General features: G+C 52.2%; 1 protein-coding gene across 4 annotated transcripts in view; it reads right to left on the bottom strand.

Moving 5' to 3' along the window:
* CORO2B (coronin 2B) overlaps positions 1-16,729 on the bottom strand; it is a 149,211-nt gene extending 132,482 nt beyond the window's left edge. For 2 of the 4 annotated variants that reach the window (XM_061430186.1, XM_061430189.1), the window contains exon 1: positions 15,465-15,904. In XM_061430186.1, the coding sequence (XP_061286170.1) occupies positions 15,465-15,479 (15 nt within the window). In that variant the 5' untranslated portion in view covers positions 15,480-15,904. Of the gene's footprint in view, positions 1-14,875; positions 15,115-15,464; positions 15,905-16,590 lie in introns of those variants that run through there. The other 2 variants (XM_061430188.1, XM_061430187.1) reach the window with 2 other exon arrangements.
* Positions 16,730-22,350: the final 5,621 nt, after the last annotated feature.

Genomic DNA, 22,350 nt, shown 5'->3' with positions numbered 1-22,350 from the left:
CAGGACACACGGCTCTGAAGAAATCTTGATGCCCAGACCCTAACTCCCAGAGAATCCGATTCTGTTGTTCTGGGGGTGGGGGAGTAGGGAGGACCAACTACATAATCTGGTCCTCTTGATTAAAAATTATAATGAATTTCAAGACAGGATCAGCAGAAGATTAAATCGGGCACTGCACAGGTCACACAGCTGTTGATACGGACCCTGAGGAAAAGCATATAAACCTCCCCAGGTGATCTGCAGCCAGCAGGAGAATCACCGCTAATGACAACGAGGAGCCACTGAAGGTTCTGCACCTCTGAGCTCCCAAGACAGTGCATGCATCTGTGTGTCCTTCACCCCTGCGAGCCCAGGCTGCCTGGGGCCCAAGCAAATATTTGTAGCGTGAATGAATATATGAATGGATGGAGAGAGATGGAGCTTGAGCCAGAAAGCTGAGAAAGGATCTTTTTTCCATTAAAAAGTAAATGTATTAAATATTAATGTTTTATTATTAATAAATAGGATATTTTCTATAATAAAACCAAGCATTAATATTTTAACATTCACATATCCAGCATGCCTGTAGTATGAAAATCTGAAGTGTTCAGCTTGAAAATTTTTTACACATTCACCTAACCACCATTTCAGAAGGTTCTCTTGTGCCCTATCCCAGTTAATTCTACTTCTCATCCCCAACCAGCTTAGCACTCAAAACTAGATAGAATTTTCATCAAAGAAGGACTCTCTTGGACTTTCCTGGTGGTACAGTGGCTAAGACTGCGCTTCCAATGCAAGCGGCACAGGTTCAATCCGTGGTCAGGGAACTAAAATCCTATATGCAACGTACTGTGGCCAAAAAAAAAAAGAAGGGCTATCTGGCAGAAGCAGCGCCGGGGAGGGTGTATTAAAAAGACAAGGAAGAGGCTGACTCATACAATTCCCTTCATTGTGTGCCGAGGACTGATATTTATACCAAATGGGAGGGGGCAGGTACAAAGGCTCAGATAGGCTGAGCCAGAGGCACAGAGCAAATTGGTGGCAGAGCTGAGATTCCAACTCTGGTCCTCAACCTCTGAATTTCATAAACTTGCCACAACCCTTGGCAGTCTGGAGTGAGGTGTGTGTGCATGTATGTGTGTACTGGAGAACACAGCTCGGGAGGAGACTCTGGCTGCAGGGTCTGGGAAAGCTGGGGGAGGCAGGCTGAGCAGGGCCTAGTTCTGGGCATAAGCACACCTGTAGGCTCACTCTTGCACCTGGACTTGGACTAGGTGACACTTCCCTAAGCTAGTTTGGGAAAACTGAGTCCCAACCAGAGGGGATCGACCCAAGGTCATACACTGTCAGAGCTGGGGCATAATTAAGCAGGGGGCTCCAAAATCGCATTTCAGAGGTCTGTTCACCAGGCCAAATGCACATCTTCCTAGAAAGGCTTTGGGCCCCTCTGCTCCACCACCCCAGAGAAGGCAATGGCACCCCACTCCAGTACTCTTGCCTGGAAAAATCCCATGGATGGAGGAGCCTGGTGGGCTGCAGTCCATGGGGTCGCTAAGAGTCGGACAAGACTCAGGGACTTCGCTTTCACTTTTCCCTTTCATGCATTGGAGAAGGCAATGGCAACCCACTCCAGTGTTCTTGCCTGGAGAATCTCAGGGACGAGGGAGCCTCGTGGGCTGCCGTCTATGGGGTCGCACAGAGTCGGACACGACTGAAGCGACTTAGCAGCAGCAGCAGCAGCTCCACCACCCTCATCCCATCTTCTCAAGCTCAGATCCAACCTCCCTGGCAGCCCTAGGCAGATGGGAAAGGCCAGTAACCTACAGTGGTCCTAGCCAGGGGCATCTGCCTGGGGAAGAGAGGGGCATGTGTAGTACTCACCCGGGTACAGGGAGATGCCAGTAGGAACTCTGGGCTGGGGGCCTGGAACTTTCACTCCTACCTCATGACACATGAACTTTGTGAATCTCCAATCACTGAAATGCCTCCCGGCAACATGGGTTGGGCGGGACCATCTAAAGTGCAAGTCGAACCCTGTCACTCCCCTGCTTAAAACCCTCTGGGGGCTCCTAGCACCATCAGGGTGAAGCTCACCCTCCTTGGCCGGGCAGCTCTGCTCCCCCAGCTCCTCCTGTCTCCCAGTCGGTTCATCACCCGCCGTCCTACCCTTTCCCACCCAGCAGCATCCAACTCTCATCTCTCTTGGAATGAGCCAAACCCGCAGCTCTCTCCAAGCCTTTGTTCACATCTGGAATGCCTTCCCCTCCTCTTTACCTGCCTCTGCTTAACTCATCCTTGATGACTGAGACGAGACCTCTTCCTCCAGCAACCTTCCTTGACCCCTGCCCCATCCCCATGGCTTCAGAGGTGTGTGCACACATCTCTGCTCCCCACACACCAGCCTCTTTCCCCTTATCTCTGCAGCCATGTGTCCTTCTGAGCCACCATCTGCCCCATGAGACTGACCTCCCTCAAGGAGGGGCAGCCTGAGTTTATCCCTGCAAGCTCAGTTCCTGGAACTTTGGCCTTGGTACCCAGGTGCTCAGCAAATGTTTTCTGAGTGAATCCAAGGCCTCATTTTACCTGCATTAAGGGTGAGGGGTGGGGATTGTGGTCAGTGGTCAAGGGAGCAGGGAAGCCAGGGTGGAGAGGTGCATAGAATAAGGCTGGTCATCCTCTTCACTCCTGTTCCCTGGGCAAAACTGGTTCGTGGTAATCAGCTCTCCCCGGCCTTGCCTTCCCCCTCAGGAACCACTCCTGAGTCTTTTTTTAAAAATTTATTTGTTTACCTTTGGCTATGCTGGGTCTTTGTTGCTGCACATGGGCTTTCTGTTTTGCAGAGAGTGGGGGCTACTCTTCATTGCAGTGCCTGGGCTTCTCATTGCAGTGGCTTCTCTTGTTGCAGAGCCCGGGCTTTAGAGCACAGGCTCAGTGGCTGTGGCACACAGACTTAGTTTCCCGACGGCATGTGGAATCTTCCCAGACCAGGGATCAAACCCGTGTCTCCTGCATTGGCAGGCGAACTCTTTTAACTACTGGACCACCAGGGAAGTCCTCTCCTGAGCCTTATTACTTAGGGTCTTGCTATCAGCAAGCTAAGGCATTACCCTTCCCAGGGGAAGTTCTATTTTAATAACATCTCAAAGGCCCAGCGGCACTGAGTTCTATAGAGGCTTCTGGGCATGGTGATTGGGAGGGTCTTCTTTAAAAAGAAACCACACAGCACAATCAGTTTCTGTGTATCCACGGGGCTCTGTAATCAGATGTACCAGGTTCAGATCCCAGCTTCCCCGCTGTGTGCACCAGCGTGAGTGCCTCCCTCTCTGGGGCTCAGTTTCCCCTCCTGTAAGGCGGGGATAGGGGGAGAGGGCAGGACCGGAAGGGAACGGATGTGCGCTGGCTGCATGAATGGTGGGCGCAGCAGAGCAGTGCCCCTCCCACTGCTTCTCTACAGCAAAGGCCCACAGAGCTCGCAGCTCCCTCGTTCCCTCGGCCAGCCCCAGCACTCTGGCCCTCTGGGGCCTGCAGAGGGGCGGCTTTGTTTGTGGCTCCTGAGCCCCCCTCTTCTTCCCTCCACCCACTCTCCCTTCTTCCTTCTCTCCCTCCCTCCAAGTGAGAGTTCCAGGGAAAACTTTGTCTGGAGACTTCTCAAGCCAGTGATAAGGTCTAGCCAGAGGAAAGCTCTTAGCAACCCAGACTCCCAACCCAGAGGCCCTTCTAATGGTTTCAGAGAAACAAAGGAGAGAAAGATTGCCTGCAGCCCTGCGTGCCAGGAGGGCCAGCTTCCAGGAGGGAGAGTGGGGTTCTCGCACCGCTGTGCAGGCAAAGGTGGCGGCCTGGCATGAAGGACACGTGGGCCACCAGATCTGGGTAATTACAGCCCCACAGCCCAGCAGCAAGAGCCTCAGAAGTTGCTCCTTCTGCCACGGCCATGAGTCGGCCCTGGGGCCGGCCATTCCTGGTTGGTTACTTGAGAAGCCAAGCTTTTCCAGTCAGGCGCCCCTTGCCAGCTAGGCTAAGTTCACAAAGTCTCCTTTCTGGAATTTTCCCCCATGCCCACTTTTCAATCAGTCCTTGGCCTGATTTCTAGTAGAAGCCTAGAAAAACCCAGTGTACTGAAGCTCATCCAACCTGAGCCTGCAACTAATTGGAGGGAGCCCTAGATCTGGCTCATGCACTTGTGCCCCTTTGGGTAAACCTTCTGGGGCCTCAATTTTCTCCTCTGTAATGGAGGAGTCCATTACATCTCTTTAGATTTCCTTCTAGCTCTAGCAGTGTGTGGATCTCTAGGAGTAAAGATTTAGTCCAGCAGCAACAACCAGAGAACTGTCTAGGATTGTTTCAAATTCTGCCCAATCTTGTACCTTTACACCAGGTACCCCGAAGTCTATATCACACCTTTTCTAATGTGCATAGACAGCCCTGGGATGAGCACTGTGAAAGGTACTAAAAAGAATCAAGTGTAATCCCTGGTTTCAGCAAGCTCACAATTGAGTCAAGGTTCATCTTCCTAAAACAATCAACAAACGACATAGCATGTTAAGCTTTTATTTGCATCTCGTGCAGCGGAGACTGGGTGCTACAGGAGCTCCTGGGACAGAGAAATGAACGTGGTTTAGACCCTGGAGGCTCAGATGGTAAAGAATCTGCCTGCAATGTAGGAAGCCCGGGTTCGATCCCTGGGCCAGGAAGATCCCCTGGAGAAAGAAATGGCAACCCACTCTGGTATTCTTCCCTGGGAAACTCCATGCACAGACCTGGCAGGCTACATTTCATGGGGTCGCTGAGAGTCGGACACGACTGAGCGACTCACACTTGCACTCGTAGACCCCGAAAAGGCCAGTTTCACAGGACAACTCAGGTCCTGAAAGAGACTCAATGCACAACAATTTTAGTTTGTCCTCTGATATAATAATGACTAAGGCAGGAAGGTAGACCCCTGAGCTTTAGAGGACAGATCTGTGATAATAAAAAGTTATCAGATGGTCCTTCAGATATACAGATATACAGAAATCCCCTTTCCCAGAATTCCAAATTTATCAGAATCCCAAATTTCCCCAAGCATTCCTGTGAACTGATCTTTCACCTGAAAGTCGGCAGGGCAGGCAGCAACAGTATTATCTTCCTTAAGTTAAAGGGAAAAAACCCCAGGAACGAAATCCTTTTGTCCCCACCCACCAACACTTTTGTTTTTAGCTGTTCCATATCTTAGAAACTCTGCCAGATCATAAAGCTGTTAGTTCTGAAATCACACTTAAGGTGCTTAAACTGTCTGGCATAAGTGCTTCATGCTACTAGAACATACTCCTTTCCCTAAACCCAGAAGAAAAGCACCCTGAGCCACAAGGAAATAAGGATGCGCCTAGAGCCAAGGTCAAGGTCACGTGCCACTGGGGATGGGACAGGGTCTCTCTGCCCAGAGACCCATCCTCCCCTGCCTTCCACAGGGAGCTCAGACCTGCAGGGAGCCAGGATGATACAGATCAAGGTACGGATGCTTTATTTGGCTTACTTTTCAAATGAAAGCAGGACACCCAATTTTTACAGCCAGATTATTTGTCCCGAGCATATCAAAACAGCCAAAAAAGACAGAACAGGAAGAGAGAAAAACAACTTTTTATCTGTACCCAACAAGCCTGATGAAGTGAAAACAGAGGCCGTTTGGAAGATATGAACTTGGCTCTTTCACACCAGCAGAGTATGAATCAATTCTTTTAAAACTATATTTATTTTTATTTATTTATGCGGCTGAGCTAGGTCTTAGTTGCGGCATGTGTGATCTTCACTGTGGCATGCGGGACCTCTGGTTGCAGCATGTGGGATCTAGTTTCCTGACCAGGGATTGAACCCAAACCCCCTGAACTGGGAGCACAGAGTCTTAGCCACTGGACCAGCAGGGAAGTCCTTGAATCAATTCTGAAGCCAGGACAGCAGGGGAGAAGTGGGTTATCTATTGGAAGGAACTGCCAAACTCTGAAGGCCACGAAATGCTGGTAATGCGGGGGACGGGAGAGAGATCGTATCAGACACAAAACAAAAAACCCCATACATGACATCTATGAGAGCCTCACTTACACGTTACAGCATCCTAGTAAGGCTGAGTCCTAATTCCATTTTCAAAGATGAGAAGATAGGGACTGGTCCAAGGTCACACAGTAAAGAAAGGAGGCAAGAACAAGCCTGGGTCTTCTGCCTTCAGGCCCCTGCTCTGGCCCCACGTTTTGGGGTCATTCCAGCCTGATTGAGGGGCAAAACAGAAGCCTAGGAGGCAGGCTCAACCTTTCCCAGCTTTGGGACCCTAGTAAATTACCTCCCTGCCCTCTGCGGGCCTGTTTCTGTTACTATAGAAATGGAAATGATAACAGCACAGAGCTCAGAGATAATCAGGAAGATTAAATGAATAAATACATATGAAACACTTTTAATGTGCCTGGGACATAAACTAAGCACCCTAGAAGGGTTAGCTACTTCTGTTGTTTATTTCACTGTCAGTTCCTTGAAAGCAGGGACTTACCAACTGGTGAAAGGCTAGGAACAGCCTAATAATAAATTCATATTTATTAAGATTAGGAGTTATTCTCATATTTCTAGAAAGTGTGAAGTTCATGGAGGCAGAGGCCTGGACCAGATGACCTCAGATGGCTTGGGAGTTAAACCCTGAGCATGGGGGCTTCTTCCCAGGGTTTAGTGTGAGCACCACCCAGAGGCAGCCTCCCCATATTCCCATCTCTGGGCAGCCAGAGCCTCCCACCTTGTCACCATCTGTCTCACTCGGGGCGAGTTTAAGCCTGTGGCAAATGTCACCTTCTCCGAGCTCGGGCAGGGCAAAAACCAAAATGCAGACACTCAATAGACTTTGAACATTAAAAGTTCTGGATCAGTCCCTACAGATTTACTTTAAAGACCAATGCCCAACAGATGATTAGAAAGATTTAAAGAACAAAAGTGCTCATGATCAGGCCCAGTAAAAATGTAAGGTGGAAATTTTTCTGCCAGAGCAAAGTTTCCTTTTGAAAAAATAAATGACCCCTCCCCAGAGCTGCCTGCTAGCCAGGAGGGGCATTGCCCTCTTAGGGGGCCTGGGGAGGCCTGGGAGGGCAGCAGAGGGCTGAGCAATTGCACTTGGCACTTCCACACCCCTCAGGTCAGTTTAAGAAGTTGCCCAGGGAGGGACTTCCCTAGCAGTCCACTGACTAGGGCTCTGTGCTTCCCATGCAAGCCCTGGTGCCCTGCAAGCCATGTGGTGCAGGAAAAATAGAAAAACGAAGTGGGATAAAGTATCTTCAAGCCGCAGGGAGGAAGAAGGAGAGTACCGAGGTCAGGAACCCCGAGTCTCCATTCCGCCCAATGGGTGACCTTTTGCAGCGTATTTAGCCTCTCTGTGCCTGTTTCCTCATCTGTAAAGTGGAAGTAATGACAGTGATCTAGACCATGAAGTCTCTCTGATGGTTAAATGAGCTGGGCTGAGCCCTCACCCATGCCTGGCATGCAGGAAGCGACCCTGAAGAGCTGTTTTTGACTCCAGGCATCTGCCGGTTATCTCTCCCCCGCTCCCCATGTATGTCACCTGCTACCTCCTACTCAGCCTACATGATTCAGCTAACAGCCCCTCCTGAGCCCCCTGACTAGGCAGGCCCACTGTTACTATTCCCAGAGTTCCCTGCTCATTTCATAACACTCCAGGACACTCATTGTCAGCATTTGTTTAATCTTCTGTCTGCCTGACATTAATAGCTGACAACAACTGCCAGGCATGTGGTAAATGCTTCACACAGATCAGCTCTTTTAATCTTTATAATAATCCCTTTTAAGTACTACTATTATCAATCCCAATTAATGGATGGGGAAGCAGATGTTCAGAGAGGTTAGGCAACTTGCCCAAGAACACACAGCAAGTAAATAAAACAGTGCCATCTGTCTGACTCTAAAGCTGGCACTCGTAGGCACCCTCTGGGCATCAAAAGCCATCTCAAGAGAAGGCTGCTTCTGGTAAGGGCTGCAGGCCTGAATCACAGACCTGTGTTTCCTATGCAAAGCTGCTGCTGCTACTAAGTCATTTCAGTCATGTCTGACTCTGTGCGACCCCATAGACGGCAGCCCACCAGGCTCCCCCGTCCCTGGGATTCTCCAAGCAAGAACACTGGAGTGGGTTGCCATTTCCTTCTCCAGTGAATGAAAGTGAAAAGTGAAAGTGAAGTCACTCAGTCGTGTCCGACTCCTAGCGACCCCATGGACTGCAGCCCACCAGGCTCCTCCACCCATGGGATTTTCCAGGCAAGAGTACTGGAGTGGGGTGCCATCGCTTTCTCCGCTACGCAAAGCTAGCTTCACAGAAATGGAGAACGCTCTGCCTCCATTTTGCCACTGGGCTGGCTGCCCTACCAATAAGCAGCCCTATCCAATGCCAGCCACCACGTCCAGATGTCCTTCTTACCCAGCAGCCTTCCCCCAGTCAAGCGCATGGTTACCAGCTCCCGCAAAGGCCACAGGGAAATTTAAGCATGACACACCCACGAGTGACACGCTCAAGGCGAGCACACCTCCATGGCGGGGCCACAGACACACAGACAGGAGCCCTATGCTTTGGGGGTAGAAGGTGCAGAACATGATGGAGCCCCAGCAGGAGAGGCCTAGAAGTTACAGGAATGTGTGCTCTGGAGCAAGACAGCCCAGGTGCAGATCCCTGCTCCCCTACCCACTAAACCTGCAATCTTGAACAATTCAATTATTCTCAATGAACCTCAATTTCCTCATCTGAAAAATGGGATCATCCAATAATAGACTGAATCTCACGGGGCACAGAGTACATGCAATCATGCTGCCCAAAGCCTGCTTAATAACTTATTCTTGTCATGATGGTCATTGGGTCTTCACATGTCATGGACCATTATGTGACTGGATCGAGCAGGTTCTAGCTTAAAGTCAGAAGATCCGGGTGTGCATCCCGGCTCTGACCCACATAAGCTCTGTGACTTAGGGTGTGGTCTCTTTTCTCATAGACTCTGTTTATTCATCTGTAAATAGGGAGAAGCCTCCCACCATGGGACGGGCAAAGCAATGCACAGAAGTAACCCATGCTTGTACTCTGTAAACAGGATAGCTCTGAGGAAACCTGGGCACCTCCCATCACTGTGTTAATTAATTGGAAGGAGGGTGCCAGCCAGAAACCAATTACCAAGTCCCTCCAGGGGCCTCTGCAGGGGGCAGGGAGGAAGGAGAAGGGAAGAGTGGTGACAGCTCCTCCCCATGCCCCCCCACCCGCCACCCTGCTTGTGTCTCCTCCGCAGCTGGTCCCACACTCCAGGCCCACAAAGGAGAGGCTCATTCTAAACAGCGTCTTTTCATGTGGAAACCACCGGATTTGCATCTGTCCTTCCCTGGCCAGGCCTGCCCCGTGCCAGCTGCTCTGAGCTTCCCAGGCTGCAGGCAGCTCGGGCTGGGGACTGTGGGGTCCACAGGCAGGGAAAGGAAGTGAACGGGACGAGCTGAGCAGGAGGAGAGGGAAGGAGAGGGGGTTGGGCACAGAGGGAATTTGCACATTCCCTCATCTCCTGGACACCAGACAAATTCTGTGGCCGGCACATCCAAATCAGAATCTGGGCCGCCCCGGTGCCAGGAGCCAGCGGCGGCTGAGGCCATGTCTGCTCCAGGCTGGCCAACCTGGGAGAGAAGTGGAAAAACTCACTCCATGGCTGGGCTGCCAGGGCCTGACGCTGCCAGGCCACTGGTCCGGCCAGCGTCCACACACGCAAACCAACCGAGCCCATGTTGGTGCTGACTCCACAGCCTTGGCCGGCTGTGGGGTGATTCTGGGGGCCCTGGGGAGCCTCACACCCTGCCCTGATGCCTCTGGGTGCTGCCATGGGTGCCAAGGCGGCAACACCCTGAGCCATGAGAAAACAGGGCCTCTGGGCACACTCAGGAAGAGAGTAACTCAGCAGAGCTTTTCAGGAGAGAGAGGGAGAGATGGCAAGGAAGGGAAGAGCCTGCATTTACTAAGCAAGCACTAAGGGCAGGCAGTCAAGACCCAGCTTGTGTCCATCAGACCTTGATGCTCCTAACCCCGGTCTCTATGATACCTCCTTACACACCCATCTCTTCAAAGGTCCTGGACAGCAGGGGCTGCAGCTATATATTCTCTGAGCCCAGTGCCTAACAGGGCTTGGCCCAGAGCAGGAGCTCAGAGGGCTGGACGAATGAGTAAATGTTACCTAGACTCCTGCGTGAGGATGCCAGTGATCTGCAAAAAGAATTGCAAGGAAGGAGGCAGTAGAGTGAGAGTGTGAGGCGTACAGAAGGCAGAATCCCTGCCCCATCCCGCCCCAAGAGTCTGGGAGCTGCGTCATACTGGTGAAATGGGGCAGGACCCTATGGTCTTTGCCCCTCATGTCCTCGGCCTGCCTTTTGTCTGTGGAAAAACGTCAAAGAATAAGTCTAACCAGAGAAGTGAGAATATGCAGAAACAAAGGAAAACAGCCAAAGGAAACCAAATAATAATAGTTTTGATATTAAGCACAGCCAAGGACCTGTAGTTCCTTCTCAGGAGCTATCGATAATAATCTGAGCCACAGCCTGTGAATCGTCTTATGGATAATGGAACTCCCACCAGGTGGAGAAGTTAACAGCGTGATGACCACCCTGCAGCCAGGGCATAAGCTGCCACAATTTCAAAACCCGCCTCAAGGAAATGGGAACAAACTGACCCTGGAACTGAAGACTACCTGTACTTAAAACAATCAAGATGACGCTGGTCAGACCACCAATGGCTAATTTCAAGATGACTATCAGAGCTGACTGTGCTGTTTCTATAAGCAGCCCCCTCCTTCGGCCTATAAAAGCTCTACCCCACTGGGTGCTGGGGATGGGGGAAGTTGGCCTTTGGACAGGCGTTCACCCTATCCACCCACCCCCACCACACCCAGTTGCCAGCATCCAAAATAAAGCAAACTTTCCTTTCCACCAACCTGGCCTCTTTAATGGCTGTTGAGCAGTGAGCAGCCGGATCCCACTTTCAGTTACACCGGTACCTCTCAGCCTTTTAACTGAGGTTCTCTCATCTCTTCTTGCAGTAAGAGTCAGACAGGAAAAAGGTGCTGGGAAGTGGGACACTGGGGCTCCAGCATCCTACATGGACTGGATGTGGGTCAGTGAGTTGAAGCAGAAGGGCTTGTAATACCCTCTCCCCCATCCTGACCCTGGGCTCCCTTCACCTGGACCCAAAAAAGGGAGAGGCTGTCCAGCAGAAGCGGGCAGTGCAGTGGGGGAAAAACACCCACCCTGACTAGGGCGGCCTGAAGTCCCCCTCACTGGGCAGCTGGGCAGAAAGAGCACTGACCAGGAGTCAGAAGAACCCAAGTTTCAGCTCTCTAATGTCATACTTGCTGAGTGACTTTAAGGAAATCATGGTTCTGCTCCGTGGGCCTAGGATCCTTCATTTGTCAAGGGACAGAACACGATGATTTAACTGCTCGTATATTCTGTTCTCCTATAAGGCTCTCTACAGGGGCCTAGAGACATGTTGTTGGTGCTGTTCAGTTGCTAAGTCGTTTCTGACTCTTTGCGACCCCGTGGACTGCAGCGCACCAGGCTTCCCTGTCCTTCACTATCTCCTGGAGTTTGCTCACTCATTTCCACTGAGTTGGTGATGCCATCCAACCACCTCATCCTCTGTCACCCCTTTCTCCTTCGGCCTTCAATCTTTCCCAGCAGAAGCCAGGGACTCCAACCAGTGAGCTGAGCTCTGTGAGGGTGGGACAGGAGAGGGAAGGCAAAGCTGCAGGCCTGGGGGCCAGGGTGCAGCTGACAATCCTGCTCGTGGACTTGGAATCTGCCGCTCAGCACTGGCATCCAGGGTCCTCTCTTTGCCCGCATTCCTTCTCCTAAGTCGTTCTGAGGGACGGTAGGCATTCCTGCCGCTCAGGGCACTTTGTTCTTGGGCCACTGGGTCCCTGAGCCAGCCTAGGGAACTTGGAAAGCACTAAGCTCAGTGGCACCGAACTTAACAAGGCACCTGGGAACAAGGCCGCCTAGCCACTGGAAGCCACCACCTTCCTTACCCAGAGCCCCAACTCTGGTCACATCACAGATGAACCCCAGGAAAGCACGCCAAAGGACCTCTGAGCAATGAGAAGGCGGTTGTAGAGGCCAACATAGAGCTCAAAGACTTTTCTTATAGCCCATTGACTCAAACTCTACACACAATTCTAACATATTTTGTTCTGTTTTTCCAGCCAAGGGCAGTCTAGAAACAGATATTTAGAAGCAGAGAAGGACTGCTATATGCTAAGTCAGGTATATGACTGAAATGAAACAGGGACAGAAAAATGCTAAAAATCAGGCACAAGGACTCAAAGAATAAAATCATCTGGAATGAAACTGTCTTGTTCCTAGGAGGGCAGCCTTCACTGTCACCCCTGACCTGCCCTATGGAAGGATACTTGACCACAACCAGGAGGGGGCTGGGCCTTGACCTCCTGTGGACATCTGCAGCCGGGGAAACTGCATCTGGTCCTTCCCTCTGCTTTCTCTTCTTTTTTTCTTCCTTTCTTCTCCTTAGTACATAAAGAAACTAAGACAGCTTACTAAAATACACACCATAAAATATAGTTTAAAACATCATACCCAGGAAAAAAATGTCATCTGGCTAGACGGTCACAATCCAAAATCTGCAGGGCTCTGTGTGTCTAGTGTGTTAGAGCAGGAGCCCTTCCAGAAAACCCTCAGGCTTTATATGCAACCTCACCTGCTGTGTCCCACAAAGAAGGAGGAATGGGGTAAGTATCAGAAGGCGGGTGGCAAATGGAAAACAGAGGCCCCTTCCCCTAAGGAAGTGCTACTGAAGATCTGGCAACGGGCCATCATGTTTCCTTGTCTCTACTTTCCTATCATCTCCTATAGTCCACACCAAACCCCGGCCTTGAGGATCTGCCCTCCAGGGATCTGACACAAGAGCTCCAAGCAAGGGTCCTGGAAGCTGGACTTACCCAAAGTGGTGATTCTTTTCGTAAAGGCAGCAGGAGCTGGGGTCTCACCCTCTAATCCATTCCCTCCTCTGCCAACCACCCCCAGCTTGTAAGTGCGATCCCACCTCCCAGACTCCCTTTAGGGTTCTTGGCATCTCTGTCTTGTAACCAGACCAACTTCAGAGAACAAAGAGCCTCCTGGTCTCCGTCAGAGCTGACTTCTTGCCAGAGCTGAAGTTGTCCCAAATCCCCGCAGAAGGTGGAACCAATTCTGCATTTCACAGATGAGAAAACAGAGGCCTAGAGATGGAAGTGACTGGTCCAAGTCACCCAGCCTGTTAGTGACTTATTTAGGAGCAGAGGCCAGGCCTTCAGACTCCCGGAACACTCTGGTTCCTTCCCAAACTCAGAGAGGAGCCTTTACCAACAGGCTTTAGGGCATGCCCCCCACCCCCGCCCCCTGCCCCCCACCCCCCAGGCCCTTCCCCTGCAGGCCTCTTGCTCCTCCCTACTGGAAAACCAGCAGTCTATGAAGGGCTAGCAAGGGAAGAGCAGATAGGGTTAAGGTGGGGATTTTATTTAATCCTCTGAGCCAGCTTAAACTGATGCCACATTTGTTAGAAGAGCCAGACACAGAGGGATTTGATGGGGGATGGTGGGGGAAGGGGGCACATTAGTGAATAATCACTGGATACCAAGAGGCCAGGGCTGCCAATGAGTTGAAAAGACAGGTACTCACCTTCGTGGACTCCCCACCCCAGGGCCCTGGTCTCCAAGTAGTGGCCCTCTACCATGGGAATCATCCAGTCTCCAAGGTGCAGGGTAATGGAAAGATCACAGGCTAGAGACTGAAACAGGCCTGAGGGCAAATCCCAGCTCAGCTACTTACTCACTGTGTGACCTCAGGCAAGTTACTCTACCTCTCTGAGCCTCAGTTTCTTCCTCCATTAAAGGGGGCCTGAACACACCTTCCTTGCAGGTCTCCTGGGAAGGCTGCCTGAGCTCACATACATAAAGAGACACAGGGGAGACACTGAATCAAATCTCAGGGCTATTATTACAAATCTCTCTCTCATCCTTTATCTCTCATCCAGGCCCATCCATTACTCTTTTACTCTAACCTGCTTACCTCCTTGACATTAACACTGTTAATGACAGTAATCCTTCCCAGCTAAATAGCATTTGTATCATTTCAAAACACTAAGCGTCCTGCCCTCTGTGGGTCGCAGCAGCCCTGCCAGCCGCAGCCAGAGCTAAGGTACCCCCTCAGCCCCCAAGTTCATCTTCCCACAATGTTTCCAAGTTCCAATTCTGGAATTGAGCCCAAAGACCCTGATTGAACATGCTGTCTTATAGCAGCAGATCTTGGGGGGCATCAGATGGAGCTAGAACCACTTCTCCCATTGCTTCCAGGCTGACTCACCATCTGGTCTGCTGCTCTGACCACAAACAAGCTGCCCTTCCCACTTTGACCTCCAACTCTCTAATTATGAGAGCCAGGTGGGCAGCTGGTGGAGTCTGGCCTTGGGTACATGGCTCACCAAACCCAAGAGCAAGACCAGGCTGTGATCTCCTTACCCTGACTGAGCTCTCTGAAAAGTGTGGGTTCACACCCTTGATCTTACTGGTTCTTAATTGCTGGTCACCAACCCCAGCGTTCATATTATCTTTCCTATGCTCACACTCCAGGAGGAAACTGAGGGCAAAGCAGGAGGGCCCAGCCAAGGTCACTCAGGGGGTCGGGACAGAGCTGGGGAGTGAAGGGCAGGTCTCCTAAACCCTGGGCACTTTCCACTATCCAGATCTGCTTTCCACTTAACTCTTTCTTTCCCACAGCAAGGAAGCTCCCAAAATGTCTCCTCGGCCCCTAAGATGAGGTCCAAGAACTCTCCCCCACCATGGGAGCTGCCAGAATGAGAGCCGCCACTCCTTACCCCGCCACAGCTCTTTCCCATATCTTCAAGTTGGCCACTCCAGAATCTTTCCCATCCCTGGTAGCAACTCCCGGGATTGGGGAGCGCCCACAGACTGCTTTTGGAGTCAGGCCCGAGTTCTGGGATGGGCAGCAGAGGCCGGCAGGTGGGGTGGGCTTTCACCTCTGCGGGCCTCCTCAGAGCGGCAACTCCATTCCCACACCCACTGCCCAGCGTCGGTCCGTGCAGCGACACTCCCCGCGGTGCGCTCCAACGGGGAGGAGGGGGGACACCACTGAGCTGCCCTACACTGTTCTCCTGGGGTTAAAAATGCAGCATCCTAAACAAGGGTTAAAAATGCAGTCCTGGAGTTGAGCCGGCGAGAGGGATCCTGCCCAAACGACAGTTCCTGCCAAAGCGGCATCCTCCCACTTCCCTCCGCAGTGCTGGGGGCCGAGGGGCTCGAGCGACTGCGGGAGCAAGACAGACACACCTTCCGGACCCAGCGCCCCCCGCCCCTCGCACGCCCACATCCCCGCGCCCCCCGCAACCCAGGCCGGGGGCTTCCAGCGCCAGCGGGTCCCGGGCGCGGCGGGCCAGGGGCGCCTACCTTTGTGACAGTCATGCAGAAACTCCGGGGCGGTACGGGGCCGCGGGCGCGGCGTGCGGGGGCGGCGGCCGGGGTCCGCCCGGGGGCTCCCGGCGGCGTCAGGAAGGGGGTCCGGAGCGGCTCCGCGCGCTCCCCGCGCCCCGCGGGAGGCTCAGCCGAGCCTGGGGGCCGCGCTCCGGGCGGGCAGCGCGCAGGGACCGCTCATCAGCGCTCGCCCGCCGCTCGTCGCTGATGTCAGCCCCGAATGTGCATTTATAATAGATGAGCCTCCTTCGCCGCAGGAAGGCGAGGCAGGAAGAAAGGGAGCGAGGGAGAGGGCCCGGGCTGGGGGGCGGGGGGAGGAAGAGGGGCCGGGAACTCGCTACAAAGGAGGAGGCGGAAGGAGGAGGAAACGCACGCCCGCCCGCCAGCCGCCGTGCCCCGCGCCTCCGGGATCGGTTGCGGCCGCCGGGCACAGCGGCTCGCCAAGCCCCGGGCCGGCGCCCAGGCCCCGCGGCCTTAACCCCTTCAGGCCCGCGGCCGCCTGGCGGCCGGGCGAGCTGGGTCCTGGCACCTGCCAGCTAGGACGGGGGATGGGCGGCGACCCGGGCTCTGCGTGCCCGGTTGGCCCCGGGCCGCTGGCGAAGTCACACGCTAGATGGCCGAGGCGCCGCGCGGGCCGAAACGACCGCCAGGCTCGCCCCCTGGAGGTTCGCGGAGTCGGCCGGCGGGCGGGGAGGGCCGAGCGGCGGGCCGAGAGGGGCGTGGCAGCCGCCCGTCGGGACTCAGCCTGAACCCCCTGCGTCTTGCAGACCCCTGCACCGAGGGGCGCAGCACCCGTTTCAGTCTCGTTCCCGCAGCGAGAAGGTGGCCCAGGGGGGCTCGTAGCCAATTTTACAGAGGAGGAAACTGAGGGTCAGGATCGGAAGTGACTGAGACAACTGGCGTGCAGCCGGGCTGGCATTTCTCTGGGAGCCGGCTCTTTCCACGTCGCCGCGAGCTCTGAGCTTTGTACCGAAGCCCGGGTTATAAAAGCTGCGTTCTAGAGACAGGACGAGCCCTGCCCCAGGTGTGCCCGTACGACCCTCGGGCTTAGCGCTGCTCTGGGGGAACACAGGTGCGTCCTCGGTGGTGAACTAATCCTGACCTGGGTCCCTCCCACCATACTCTGGAGCTGCTTCAGGGACTTGAGGTACAACCACCTGAAGGTGGCCCCGCGAGTCTTCTGAAAGGAGTCCTCCTCATGAGCACCGGAGCAGAACCGGTTTCGGCAGATTGCGAACTACTGAAACTGAGGAGGGGAGGGGTTAGCGGAGATGGAGGCGGACGGATCTGCCACGCATCACAACCTCCCCCTACGCCCGGAAGTGTTAGTTTTCTGCTCCTGGAGATTATACAATTCAATCAAATACAAGAAGTTGTCCACAATGGTATGCGCACCTGCTCTGTAGAAGGCGCTGGAGGAACAGAGAAGAGATCGGATGCCTGCCTTCACCGAGCCCACTGTTTAGAGCAGCAGTAATAATCAGCATCTGTAGAGCTGTTTGTGGATCATCCTGCTACTTTTATTTACATTTTCTCCTGTGATCCCTAACGCAATAGTATGAGGAAGGAATTACCATTCTCGGTTTGCTGATGAGTGAACAGTCTCAGAGAGGGGCGGGGACCTCCCCAAGATCACACAATGACAAAGTCAACACTTTGAACAGAAGTCATTTTCAACTGAGCACAGCATTGTGCTTTGGAGCTGTGAATTCCAGGGCTACTCATACCTGCTGCCTTATCTGAGCTTCACCCTTAGGAGGTAGCTGGACAGTTAGTAGTCCTGTTTTCAGCCACAAGGAGTTTAAACTCAGTCTCTTGGGTAGCACATGATGTCACAAGCCTCAGGCATCTGATTTGTGCAGACTCTTCCTCAGTGTGTTCCTCAATGGACCTCATGTTATGACCACATTACTCCCCTCCCAAGAATGCCCTCCTCATTCTTCTGCACTGATCTAGACTCTCTCTGCCTCTCACAGTCCCATCTCCTTGCCAAACCCCGGACAACTCCACCCCCCACGGGTCCCCATGTTGCATTTGAGTCCCAGCGTTTGGACTTGTTTTCATGAGCTTCTGGCCAATACAGACTGTGAGCCTGCAAGCGTTCAGAGAACCAGGGCATGTCTTCTCTTACTGTGTACCCCGGGCACACAGTAGGTGCTCAGTGAATATTTAATGCCACCAAGAACAAAATCAAGCAGAGTAAACGTTTGACTTGCAACAGAAGAAATTTAAATTAGATCCATGAAAGCATTTCCCCTTAGCAAGCTGTCCAGCATCAGAAAGGGTCACATGCCCTGTCTGGGCTGTTTTGAACAGGTCAGCCTCAAGACAGGATGGACCTCAAAACCTTTCTGAAGCTCCCGTAGCCCTTGGAAACCTTTAAAGGGCAATTCAAGAACACGAGCCACCCTGCCCCCCACGACTGTGACTTGTCCATGTTTCTCTCTCATGGATATTTAAAATCCCAGATTGTCATCCTTAGCTACCCAGCATGCCTCTTGGCACCTTCCCCACCATCCGCCAGCGTTGTGGGCTCTGGGAACGAGACAGATACTTAATATCAGCCTAAGCCAAATGTAATTAGGAACATCAATCTGCTGCCCACAGCCCACGTGACAGGCTCCCAAGGCAGAAGGAAAATGTTTCTGATTCCTCACATGCTGCTGGCTCGCCCCTTCTGTCTGTCACTCTCCCCAATCAGAACAGAGGTCTGGAAGAGCAACGGCCCCCTCAAAGAACTTGGCAGCCCCCCTGCAAGTCAAGGGCTTGGCCCCTAAGAGATATGCAGAAATGTGTGCTTTTTCTGTGGTCTGACTGTCAGTATCACAGTACCTCCCACCTCCTGGTCCCCTGTGACATGGCCCATCTTAGTTTGGATTCTCCCCAAAGCAGAGCCTGAGAAAGGAATTGGATGCAGGTGGTTTAATTGGAAGGTGATCCCAGGAAGCAGGAGTGGAAGAGTGAATGGGGGTAATTAGTGAGATTGGGAAGAAGGAAAAGTCAACATAAAAATTGGCTTTATATAGTAGAAAAGCTTTTGCATACGTGTCTACAAATATGTATAATATATATTTTAGAAAATTTTTGCCTAAAAAATGTATGACCTTTGATTCTACTTGTTTGACTTAGTATGAATAGAATACTAGATTTCTAATTTTAAAAAATAGGTATGCAACAAGCAACAAAGGTTTAATGTATAGCACAGGGAACTGTGGTCAATATCTTATAATAACGTATAATGGAAAATAATCTGAAAAATGTATGTATATGGACTTCCCGGACTTCCCTGGTGGCTCAGACGGTAAAGCGTCTGCCTACAATGTGGGAGACCTGGGTTCAATCCCTGGGTCATTTCCCTGGAGAAGGAAATGGCAACCCACTCCAGTATTCTTGCCTGGAAAATCCCATGGATGGAGGAGCCTGGTAGGCTACAGTTCATGGGGTCGCAAAGAGTCGGACACAACTGAGCAACTTCACTCACTCATGGACTTCCCTGATAGTTCAGCTGGTAAAGAATCTGCCTGCAATGCCAGAGACCTGGGTTCAATCCCTGGGTTGGGAAGATCCCCTGCAGAAGGGAAAGGGTACCCACTCCAGTATTCTAGCCTGGAGAATTCCAGGGACTATACAGTCCATGGGGTCGCAAAGAGTCAGACATGACTGAGAGACTTTCATTTTTACATATGTGTAACTGAATCACCTTGCTGTGCACCTGAAAGACTGCAAGTCAACTATACTTCAATAAAATATATATGTTAAGAAAAAAAATTAAGATTGGAGAAAGGAAAAAAAAATGGCTTTATATTGTTTGTTCTCAAGGTCACTGCTGGGGCCAAGGGGACTCACTTCCCTAGAGACGTCTGGGATGTGGCCAGGATTGCCTGCCAGGAGTCATTCAGTGGGCATTCATCCATGGACTCCTCCTCCCCACTGTCTGAGGGCTGCCTCTTATGGCATTCCTTCAGCTTGGAGAATGCCCTGGGCCAGAAAGTAGAAAGACACCACCACCACCCGCCAGCTCTTACTTAAGGTGGGATGCTGTTAGTTTAAGTCTGAGCTGTCCTGGACCACCCACTGAGCTGTAGGTGAAACCAGAGGGAGTCCGAGTGGACACGTTAAAAGTTATGGAATAAATAAGCATTTGCAGTAGAAGCTCTGGTCTCCTTTAGACTCCTTCACACCTCAATGCTGTAAACCATGCTCTGTCCTCAGCCTTGAATGCCCTTACACCTCTTTCTCTGCATGCCAAACTCCTATTCATCTTTCAAATCCCAGCCCAAATGGCACCACCTCTATGTAGCTCTCCTGACACTATCTCCACAGCTGCCTGATTCACACTGTAGTATAACTATCATAATTAAACATATTTGTCCTGTCTCTTTTGATGGGGCTGTGACCATGTGTTCTGTCTCTCTCTTTTCTTAATCACAAAACATAGTTGACACATAGGAGATGCTGGATAACTGCTTGCCAATCCAATTGGGCTGCCATGGGCACCTGTAGCTTCAGCCTTAATAACCTCTTGGCTCAAGTCCCAGCATGCCTTAGGGTGGCATGTCGTCGTCAGGCTCTGATCCGCCTCATGTGTTTGTTTGCCTAGCTTTTCCCCAGACCCTGTGTTGGATGCCACTGTGCAGAATTAGGAGGGCTTGGTCCTCGCCTGCAAGAAGCTTGCAGTCTCCCTGGAAAGACCTGCAGGTGTGAGCGCACATCCCAGACCATGTGTGCAGGCTGCATGGTAGCACGGAGCCAGGAGGAGGGAGATCATCAAAGCTGTGAAGCCCTATAGGAGGGAGGAGTTCTTCCAGTCCTCCCTGGCTGCCTTGTTCATGCCGGGACACACACCCACACACCACCTGCCCTCGGGTACTCAGTCGTCAAGCCCTGCAGCTCACACTTTTGCTCAATTCCTTCCCTTCCTCATCTGCCTCCTGCCTTGTGCTGATCACTCCACTCTCCAACCAGCAGCTCAGGCATCCCTGATCAAATGCGCGCGCGCGCACACACACACCCGTCTCCTTGAAACCCACCAGGGTTCCCAGCTGCCTTCGGGATGAGGTCCAAACAGGGTCCTCCAAGACCTGTCCCAACCTCTGCATCTGGATGTTGTCTGTCTCATCACACTCTTATCTTTCTCTCCCCCTGAGCAACTGCCAGACTCTTCTTCATTCTTTCCTCAGATGTCACCTCTTCTAGGAAGCCTCCCTGGACTCTGACGGGGATAGTTTGTGTGCCCAGTCTCTGTGCTACTTTCCATAACCCTCTGAGCCTCCTTCTTTTCTGTGCGTCTTCATTGTTTCATTATTTCCTGTTTGTGTGTTTCACAGCTCTTGGTAATTCCAGCACACAGCAAAAGCCTTGTTCAATACCCTTCCCTGCATTTAATTCTTTCGGCCCCTCATTTCCCCCTTTCTTTTTTATCGTCTGCCCATCCTCTCTCCCCCATTACCTGTCTCCACTGGTGCATCCGCTTTTCCATGCTCCGTGTCTGTGTCCTCCTCCTACTTCACTGCATCCAAGTCCTGCTCTGCCCCCTGCCCTCCGGGCAGCACCGCCGCTGCTCTTCACGTCTGGGTGTGGGGCTCTCCCCGCCCCACCTCCCCTTGACCCCCATGCTTCTTCTCTTGCTCCCGTCTCGCCTCCCGTCTGTGCTCTGGACGCATCCGCGTGCCCTTGTTCTACAGCCTTGCTCATCCCTGTGTTTCCCTCCCCCGTCCCTGTGGCTGTGTCTCTCTGTCCCTCTCTGTGTCTTCGTCCCTCACCCACTTGCTCCGTGGCCTCTGAACAACATGCATGTGCTGACTCCAGTGTGTGAATTTCTGGGCTGCTCCCGGGGTGTCCTCTCGCACCCTGTATCTGAGGGGTGACGACTGGTGAGCTACCTGGAGGCAGGCACGTCTGGGCCCTCTGAGGGCTGCATCCTTCACTGTGGACACCTCCACCTGGGCAGCAGGTTCTTCGTCCTTGAGCTTCTCTGGGAGCTTGTACCCATGCGTGTGTGAGTGGATGGCTTTTTCTGTTTACTGCACTCGGGTGGGTGGGGTATGGAAACAGATGATGGAAGGAGGAGCCTTGGAACTCGGCTCAGACTCAGCCTTTCCCAAGAGCTCTGCCCTCCCATCTCTTCCTGGGGCCATGATGGCTGCAGAAAGGGCGAATGGCTCACCCTGGTAGGACTTCCCAGCAGATTCGACACGTGCATCCCAGGGACAGGTGTGCTCTGGAAACACAGTCCACTCACACAGTGCGGCGGTTAAGTGCCCAGCTCCGCAGCTGTAATACACAGGTTCAAACCCCAGCTCCCCATCCCCCACACTGTGTCATCAAGACAGTTGTTTGATCTCCCGGCACCCCATCTTCTTTTCTTCATCATAAAGATAATAACAACAGTGGCCTCACAGGGCTGTTATGCAGTGTAAATGAGAGAAAGCGCTTGGTGCAGTGTATCCACTCCATAAGTCCTGTGACTGCTATAAGAAATCAACAGTATCTCCATCATTCAATCTTTCAGTCCTCATGATTTTCAAGTTAGAGTGGACTAAAAAACTATTTTAAAAAAATTTGTAATTAATGTTTAATGTGAGAAGAGGGTGAGATGGTTGGATGGTATCACTGACTCCATGGGTGGGAATTTGAACAAACTCTGGAAGATGGTGAAGGACAGGGAAGCCCAACATGCTGCAGTCCATGGGGTCACGAAGAGTCAGACATGACTGAGCAACTCAACAACAACAACATGCATTATAGGGAGGAACGTCTTGCTAATAATTAACATCATCATCCTCATTGGCATCATCATTCTGTTCATCTATACAATACTTACTATGTGCCGAGAACTATTAATACTAATATAAATATAGTA

This window comes from Bos javanicus, chromosome 10 (genome assembly GCF_032452875.1).
Source record: "Bos javanicus breed banteng chromosome 10, ARS-OSU_banteng_1.0, whole genome shotgun sequence".
NCBI lineage: Eukaryota > Metazoa > Chordata > Mammalia > Artiodactyla > Bovidae > Bos > Bos javanicus.
The sequence above is the reverse complement of the archived record's forward strand: the minus strand, read 5'-3'. Positions and strand labels throughout refer to the sequence as shown.